The sequence below is a fragment of the Monodelphis domestica genome, chromosome 1, assembly GCF_027887165.1.
Source record: "Monodelphis domestica isolate mMonDom1 chromosome 1, mMonDom1.pri, whole genome shotgun sequence".
Classification (NCBI taxonomy): Eukaryota; Metazoa; Chordata; class Mammalia; order Didelphimorphia; family Didelphidae; genus Monodelphis; species Monodelphis domestica.
The window spans coordinates 71,355,252-71,364,826 of record NC_077227.1 but is presented as its reverse complement, the minus strand read 5'-3'; the positions used below and the strand labels follow the sequence as shown (position 1 = coordinate 71,364,826).

Below are 9,575 nucleotides of genomic sequence, written 5' to 3'. Positions count from 1 at the left end.
AAACAAATAATAGAAATTGGATGATTTGCCATCTGTATTCTGAAATGTATTTGTGTCAAAGTACCAGACTTGGTAATGCTGTAGAAGATTAATTAGTCAAGCACTCAGGAAGTCTGACAGTTTCTAAAATGCTTCTCCTGGAAATAGACTGAGCCTTAGAGGGAACAATTTGTCCACAGGTTCATATGGTGTCTACCCTGATGAGAACCAACCACCTTATGCTGTAGTGAAGCCAGTGTCACTCGAATTACAAACACCACCAACTCCCTATTTCATGTGTCTTTTATAAAGGCTTATGTCATGAGATTCCCCTCCATGACCCAGCTGTTCTCAGAACGTGGTACTTTCCTGCTTTTGTACAGGTGGTCCTCCATTTCCAAAATGTATTCCTAACAGATCTCTGTCCCTTTTCTCTCTTTCATTAACTTACTTTTTTACTGTTCTCTATGTACCTTGTATTTCCCTCTCTGGGTATACCCTTTTCCTGATTCATTAGGACAATAAGCAACTCGAGAGCAAAGATCATCTCTTTTTTATCTTTATATCCCCAGTGGCTGTTACTTAAGTAGGAACTTAATAAATGTTTGTTGAAATGGATTTAATTCAGCATTAAATAGGGAAATTTCATTGAGGGCATGGATATCTAATACAATATCCCAACTAGAGATCACTGAAGGTTTATCCCAGTGAGTGGTTAAAATGGTTCTCGCCATTAAAGGAAGAAAAGCAAGTCAAATAACATAGAAAAGCAATTTCAAGGGGGTTTTGTTTGGTTTTGTTTTGTTTTTTGCTAAGTACAGTCTCTCTCTGCCTCCAGACATGCCACCCGTCATAAACTCAATCTAGTTGGAGATTCACACACCTGAATGGCAGTAAATTCTAAAGGATTTTCAAATGTGACAGAAGTCAAGCAAGCATTTAAGTACCAGAGAACGCTTCACTGAGTCCATAGTGATAAAGGGCAGCATCAGGGGTGTGTAAGGTATGGCATGATGGGAACAACATCCCTTGATTTTTTCTGGATGCTGACCAGCCTGTGGGAGAGTAAAGACCTTCTCTAGCCAGGTTTCTTGGTTTTACTTATTTTGCTTGCAACCCTCTCTCCTCTCCATTTCTGGGTGATTCATTATGGTCACATATCTTTGCGAATAGCAAGCCAACTAACCATAATGCATTCACATTCACTCAGGTTGGGTTTGATTTTCATAGAGGGGAGTGTGCTGAGATAGAGATTATGGGTAATTCTGCTCCTCCTGAACATATATGCCTCCAGTTATGTGAAGTAGGGTGCTGTGATGAGAAAAAAAAAACACAAGAAGTCCAACAAAAGATGTTTGTGGGGGTGGAACATGTCTTTGGGTAGGGCAGTATTGGTTCTTGGGGCTACTGGGAAAGGTCTGTCTCTACAGCATTGGAATGGGCTCTACCTGGAAAAGAATGTCCAATTGGACTCCAAGAGATTCCTTTTTGGAGGTTTCTCTATACCACTACCAATCACAACTCTGTTTCATCCCTCATACATTTTTTCCTCAGACTTTTTGCACATGATGTTTTTTGGAAGAAAAGGAATTGCTGCTGTTTTTCTACCCTTTGTGTGTCTAAGTTTAATGCATTAAAAGGAAAAGGAAATGGAAGGGGCATTTCCTGCACAGATAGTTCAAATAATTCACACCCTTGAAAAGGTTACAAAGTCTGTATTATACCAACACACAAGTCTGGAAATTACAATGATTGAGAATCAACAATAATATTAGCTTCATTTCACTATTTTCATCCCATAAAAATATATATTAACAAGGACTTATATGTAAAGGTTGAACAAGATGGCCACTCAGCTCCCTTTTAGTGCTACAGTTCTGTGAATCTCTGATCTGGGTTGATTTTTTCAAACTAAAGCCAAACCTTGTTGACCATTTGGAAATATCCCATCCTTGAGCAAGGAGACAGCATGGCCAGTCACTGTACATAGCTGTTTTCCTTAAAGAAAGAAATTCAAGGACCATTCCTCTGTTCAGCAAGTTGCACGTGGGATGCAATGGAATCAGTCTACAGCTGCATCTCTAATTGTGAGAAGTCATGTGCCGAGATAGATGGTGGCGCTCTCGGAAATACTCATGGCAAATTGGGCAGGTCAGCTTCTCTTCCCTCCTTCTCTTGGCCTGCACCTCGGAAGAAGAATATTCTTTCTTGTGGTGTGATCGCATGTGAAATACCAAGTCAGATGTCATGCGGAAGGAGAGGTTACATTTTGCACACCAGTTCTGGGTAGCCATGCCCAGCGACGTGAATGTGGGTGGCAGGAGCGTTAAAGAGGGGCCAGAGGAGACAGAGGAGGTCGATGACGATGGAGATATGTGGAATTGAGCTACCGGTTTTGGCCACAGTTCTGAAGCATATGGGAAAGTGTGGCACTGGGGGGTCCACTCCTGTAACATTTGCAAGTTGCACAAATCGCTGATGGAAAACTTGGAATTCAAAAGATTTCCACAACACATAGCATCCATGGTGTTAATGAACCCTGACAGATCCCCTAAGGCTTCTGCCGAGTTGCTGACTGGGATCTGGGAATTTAATGCTGTTCTATGGGCCAGACACTTGACTGGTTTGCTGAAAGCACTCCCCAGTTCCCCAAAGGCTCGGGCGGGCCACACAAAGGAAAAAGCACTACTGGTCCCACTCAGGACACAATCCATTGGTTGCTGCTCTTTGCCAAGTTGGTCTGACCCGTTGCCTTGGTCCTCCTCTCTAGCTCTCTCACTCTGAAGTTTGTCATTTAGTCTCTTGACCTCAGTGAAAGCGCTGGGTTTCTGAACCCAGGGGGTCTTCTTGGATGACTGCTTCACTGGGTTGAGTTTCCATATGGCAGCTGACAACACATGCTCAGCCCCTCCATCCCTGCTGCAGGGAACAGAGGGCACTCCTTTGCTCAAATGGTTTGTTTTCCCCAGTAACACCATTTTCTGGACCTGGCTGGGCTCAGCTTCATTGGTTTGTAGCCCCTTTTCAGGCAAAGGGCTATGAAGGGGACCTTCTTTCTGGGTGGACATTTTGACCTCCAGGTCTCTGGCTAGGTTGTGGAAGTTGGTAGACTGGTCCAGATCCCTGGAATGGGGAGCTTTGGCATCTGGAGAGCTCATCACCAAGGGGACTTTCCCAGGAGAACAGAGGAAACGAATGTGCGAGAGATAGGAGTGCTCACACTTAAAGGTCTGGTTGCATTCTAGACATCTGTAGTCTGGGCAGAGAAGAAATAGAATGTTATTGCACAAAGGGTACTTTTGCAGAATTTAAATCAATTAGTATAATCTATAACTATTTCTTTCCATAGATGCAGTATACAATTAGCCCAATTTCCCAGGGCCACTCTCTCTGGAAACCTCAATTTGCCACGAGAGATTTTCCTCAGAGAAGATGATTGAAATATTAGTCTCTGACAGCTGTTTAAGCCTTTTCAGAGGCTTTCATATCTCAAGGATGTGGAAGGGCTGACACTCAGGTGCCCATATACACCATCTCTATGTTTAGCTAAGTTTTCATCTTTAAGCCTCAGACTTTCCACATTTAAAAGAGAGACTGGGCAATAATCCACAAAACCCTTGCAAAAAAGATAACAATAGCAATGGTATGGCTTAAGCAACTTGAAGACACTACTGTCATGAGGTGTGGGAAAGGGTTAAAAGGAGTCTAGACTCTTGAAATATAAGGCAAATCCCACCGTAAAAACTTCTACCATCTCCAGGAATGATTCAGCTCTAACTTAGAGCCTTAGAGGGTTGCCTAGGGCACTGAAACACTATCCACAGTCAGTCTGTATGTGTCTAAGAAAGGACTGGAACCTAGGTTTTCCTGGCTCCAAGACCACTTCTCTATCTCCTATCCTTCTCATCATTAGCAAACTGAAATTACTTCCAAAAAATATTAAAAGTAATTACAGTCTCTCAATGGATTAAGCCAGACCTAGAGATGGAAGGTCTTGGGTTCAAGATTGACCTCAGACACTTTCTTTCTATGTGAGATTAAACAAGTCATTTAACCTCATTTGCCCGGCCCTTACCACTTTTCTTTCTTGGAATGAATCCGAATATAAAGTATTGATTCTAAGACAGAAGATAAGGATATTTTTTAAAGGAAATAGTCATCCAACTAATCAAAACGCTTAATCCTTATCCCTCCTCCTCCCCACATTTTATTTTCAGGAGAAAAAAAATCACCAGAATATAAGATTTTTTTGTACAATCATTTTTCAGTTGGGTCCAAATCTTCATGACCCCATTTGGAGTTTTCTTGGCAAAGAGCCATAGTTTGCTACCTCCTCCAGATCATTTTATAGAAAAAAGGAAATGAGGTAAACAGAGTTAAATGACTTGCTTAATATCACCTAGCTAGTAACTATCCAAGGCTGGATTTGAAATCAGGTCTTCCTGATTTGTTCTCCAGTCCTCCTCCTCTATCCACTGTACCACCCAGCTGCCCCATAAGATATTAGGGGTTTTATTAAAATAATGTCTAGGAAATATTGAGGGGGGGAGGTATCAATACATAACCATCTCACTGCCTTTGCCAATATCTCCAGTTGTACGCCACAATCATAGACTTTCGTCAAAGCCAAGAAAGGAATATTTAATTTATATTTATCAAGTTATATTTACTAAGTCAGAAAAATAAAATAATACAATTTAGAAATTTGGACAAGAGCACAGGTTATGATAAAAATAATTTCCCTTATATCTTAGTTAAGTAGGGGGAAAATAGCCCAGACATCTCATTCCTTAAACTTTCCAGTAAAAAGTAGACAGTGTTAAACAGGTAGAAGCAAGCATCACTGGGCTTAATGTTAAATAGAGAGATCTAAAAAGAAATGTTCCCTACCTTGCAGACACTTTTGGTTTAAGGTTCTGTCCTGAGCTTTCTTCTCTTTTCTTTCTATATGCCCTCTGTTGGTGAACTCATCTCCACCCATGGGTTTAAGATCATATTTATGCAGAGGTCTTCTGTCTCTACAGTATATATCCAGCCTCAATCTTTCTCCCTAGCTCCAGTCACACATCACCAAATATTTATTATACATTTCTAACTAGAAGACATATAGGCATCTCAAATTCAGACATGTTCCAAATTGAATTCACTTTCTTTCCCACCAAACCTATCCCTCTAACAAACATTTCTATGACTGGCAAGGGCAAATCATTCTTCCAGTCTTCCAAGTTTACATCCTCTATTCTCACACCAGTGATTCCTCACTCTTACTCTCTCTATGTCTCCAATAAGTTTCCAAATCTTAGTTTCTATCTCTATAACATCACTCACATAGGTCAATTTCTCTCCACTAATTCAGCCACCATCCTAGTTCAGGTCGACATCATCATCTTTCCTGGACCATTGAAAAAGACCTCATAATTCAGATCTCTTCTTCAAGTTTCTCTCCATTCCAATCCAACTTCCACACAACTGTCAGAATGATTTTTCCAAAGTTCATGCCTAAAGTGTCCCTACTCAACAAGTTCCAGAGGCTCCCTATTACTTCCAAAATCAACTACTAGCTCTTCTGTTGGGTATTTACAACTCTTGACCCCATCCTATCTTTCCAGACTTATTTCACGTTATCCTCCACAAAGCAGCCAAACAGTTCTTGCAATTCCACACACATATAATGCCATCTCCCATCTCTGTGTCTTCACACTGGTTGTTCCTCATACCTAGAATCCCCTCCTTTACCATTTTCACTTCTTGACATCTCTAATTTCATGGTATCATGTAATCGTGGATTTAGAGCTAAAACAGACCTGAGAATCTAATCCTCTTATTTTACTGATGAGGAGACTGAGTCTCAGAGAAGTGAAGTTTACAGAAAGTTATAAACTGGCAGAAAAAGGATTTAAACCCATATCCTCTGCCAAATTTAGCACTTTCCATTTTAGAAGCAGCAAGGTTCCACAATGGATAGAGCCCCAGACCAGGAATCAGAAAGACTTGCAAGAAAATCTAGCCCCAGATAACTATTAGCTATGTGACCTTAGACAAGTCACTTAACCTCTGTTTGTCTCAGTTTCCTCATCCTAAAGTGAGGATAATAACAGCCTCTGCCTAACAGAGTTGTTGTGAAGATAAAATGAGATAGTATTTGTAAAGAGCTTTTCAAACTATATTACAATACTTGTAAATGCTAGCTATAATTGTTGTTGTTGTTGGTATCATTATCCCATCTATAATATATATATATATATATAGTACTTTAATAAGGTTTGTAAGTACTTCATATATATTTTCTCACAACAACTCTGTGATATACATAAGTACTACTATTCTCCCCCCTCTTACAACTAGGATATAGAAGTTAAGAGAGATTAAGTGATTTACCTAGGGTCACACAACTAATAAATGACTGAAGTAGGATTTGAACTCAGATATCTTGACTCTAAGTTTGGCACTCCATCTCCTACACCATTTAGCTTCTAGTTCAAGAGCTCATTTCTGCATGAATTCTTTCCTGGTCTTTTTTTTTCTTCCCAAAATTACTTTACATTATTTCTTTTGTATGCACACACATGCAACATACATATATACATACATGTGTGTGTTTGTGTTTCTCCCTTTACTAGAATGTAAACTACTTCAGAGCAGGCATTATTTGGGGTTTTATTCTTGGTATCCCCAATGACCAGTATGGTTTTGTAAATGGGGTGCTTGACAAAAGTTGATTGATTAAGATACCCAGAAAATTACTATGAAGAAGCATATAAATATAGCAATATCACACAGCTACTAAAATGTTGGTCAGGGAATGGTTAAGCCCCAATTCAATGTTTCTACACCTCTGGTTTGCTCTGCCTAATGTAGACAATGCAGCATCAGTATGAACATTCCCTAGTGGCAGAAGGAGCCCTTCAGTACAAGACACAATATAGGAACAAATTAATCCAGACAGGATAGGACACCAGCAAAGATAGATACCATGTGAATGATGCAGTTACTATAGCAAACAATACCCAGATTCTTCCAGGAAAAGGATATTCAAAAATAAGTAGGGACAGGTTACTGATTGGACAGTTTAATCACAAAATTAAGGGGCAGAGGGAAGTCTGGGAGAATGTATCATGGGGGAAGGATTTGAAGCAACTCTATAATAGGCAGCCCAGAGGATGATCTTTGGATTATATAATAACTAAAAAAGATACAAAGAACTCCGATTGTTAGGATCCATCGAAGTACAGTCTTCTTTCTGTTCATATTGTGCCCAATCCATGGAACAAGAAGTTAGAACAATAGACAATAACTGTATTTGAATGATATATCTGATGAAAGTATTTTGGTATTCAGAATAAATAAAGGCAAGTACATTTGAGGAGTAGTGAACAGAAGGGAAAACCACAGGAGATCTCTTCCCAGGCAAGATAGGAAGAAGGCAACTGCCATGTTTCCTCTAATCAAGGTAGTGGGACCTCATTGGGGAGGAAGAATTTGAGGAGCTATTTGAATGATGAAAAAGAATTGGCTTGGTAGGAACAGATGTGGACATTTCATGATTTAGAATGCCGGAGGGTAGATTGTGAGTACATATAAGATAAAGGAGTTTTGAGTGCCGCGAGTTCAGGGCTTGCCTTGCTCATGAATTCAAGGGTTCTCAGTTAGGTGTGATGGCAAAGGTGTAAATGATGGATGATAGATAGCTATGTGTGTCGGTCTGGGACCAAGCTTTGCATGGACCTACTTCCACCAGGCCCAGGGTTAACTTACTTTTATACCCCAAGGATTACATACTTTTTGGCACAGCTACATTATTCAACATAAATGTTCAAATGCAGATAATAGGATAAGTGATTCATTAGCTTTTAACAAATCATTTGATTAACATTCTGTGATCATTCTATATACTTATATTGTTACTATTGATTCTGACAGGATACACAAAGTTTTTGCAAAAGATAAATGATTTCATCACAGGTGGAGTAGCTCATTCTCATTAACCTGTGAGGTGCTTGGGCTTACAATCAAAGAAGATCATTTGTTACTTTTAATAGAAATAGATAATCAATCAGAAGTTCTAGAGACAATCGACAAACGCTGCAGCCAAGTCAAGGGATCAAAGGGGTGATAGAAGTGCAACTTAGTTTTAATATTAAACTAGTCATTTTCAAAGTTTCACTGGGGAGTTTCCGAGATGGATTTCCATTGGTAAATCAAGTCACTGAGGCATGATGTTCTAGCCTCTCCCTAAAGTAATTGATATACTTGCTTAGGAGAATTTGTTCTGTGCCTGGGAGTGGGGAATTATTGAGCACAGCTTTGTTAGGAGTCATATACATCAGCAGAAGTTAACCCATGATAGTCTTTTGGGTTTGGTTTCGTAAGTATGATCTTTTGGTGGTATTCTGGGGGGAATGTGTGCAAGTATTTTTCTCTTATATTATTTTTCCTGAACCTGGGGAGAGAACAATAATCATAGCAGTTCTAATAATAAGGGATGTTAGTGAGAGAAGTCACACAGAGTGGGTAGGGATGAGTGGATGTCTCCATCCTGCCAAGGATCCACTTTGTGACCTCCTGGCCTCCACACGTGACCATTTCAAGACTTCTTGGCTTGATGTCCCCCAGCATTTGAGTAAGGCTTGGGTAGAGGAGAGGGGGAAAATAAGGTAATTTCAAGGTTCCCAAGGGATAAAGTTTGGAGATCAAGTTGAAGATCTTGAGAGTGATATAAAGTGTGCTAGAGACAGCTACCACAGGGAGGGAGGACATGTGTAAAAAAATAATAGGGAAAGAAAATGACTGGCAGGGTACAGTATCAAAGGTGGGAATCTAATGAAGATGAACATTATAATAACCTTAGAGATAAACAAGGCCTGGACTAAGACAACAATCATAATAATAAATACAAATATTGGATATACAAATAAATATTGGATATTGGATATTGGAAATACAAATAAATACAGATATTGGAACTACTTTGATAAGAACTAACATTTAAAATAGAACTTTAAGGTTTGCAGAACACTTTAAAAATTAATTTTATTTTATCCTCACAACAACCCTGGGAGGCTGGGAGGCACAGTGGAGATTTCTGTATAGATTTAAAAAAAAACTGGATGGAGTTGCAGTTGGGTAGCTCAGTGGATTGAGAGCCAGACCTAGAGATGGGAGGTCCTATGTTCAAATTTGGCCTCAGACACTTCCCAGCTGTGGGACCCTGGGCAAGTCACTTGACCCCCATTGCCTAGTCCTTACCACTCTTCTGCCTTGGATCCAATACACAGTATTGACTCCAAGACAGAAAGTAAGGCTTTAAAAAAAACTGAATGAATCAGAATAATTCAATAAACTGACAATCAGAAAATTACCTTTGATTAATAGACAAAGCCTACTTCAGTGGCAGGTCCAGCTTGTTTAACAACTTTAGAAGGAAAGGAAGGAAGGAAGGAAGGAAGGAAGGAAGGAAGGAAGGAAGGAAGGAAGGAAGGAAGGAAGGAAGGAAGGAAGGAAGGAAGGAAGGAAGGAAGGAAGGAAGGAAGGAAGGAAGGAAGGAAGGAAGGAAGGAAGGAAGGAAGGAAGGAACCCTGCCAGTTGTTTTCTCTGCC

The 9,575-nt window shown here is 39.9% G+C and overlaps 1 protein-coding gene across 1 annotated transcript in view; it reads right to left on the bottom strand.

Moving 5' to 3' along the window:
- Positions 1 to 1,678: 1,678 nt before the first annotated feature.
- Positions 1,679 to 9,575, bottom strand: part of ZNF488 (zinc finger protein 488) — a 46,101-nt gene continuing 38,204 nt past the window's right edge. Inside the window, exon 4 of the mRNA XM_056800654.1 lies at positions 1,679 to 3,235. Within this exon, the coding sequence (XP_056656632.1) occupies positions 2,061 to 3,235 (1,175 nt within the window). The 3' untranslated portion in view covers positions 1,679 to 2,060. The remainder of the gene's footprint in view (positions 3,236 to 9,575) is intronic.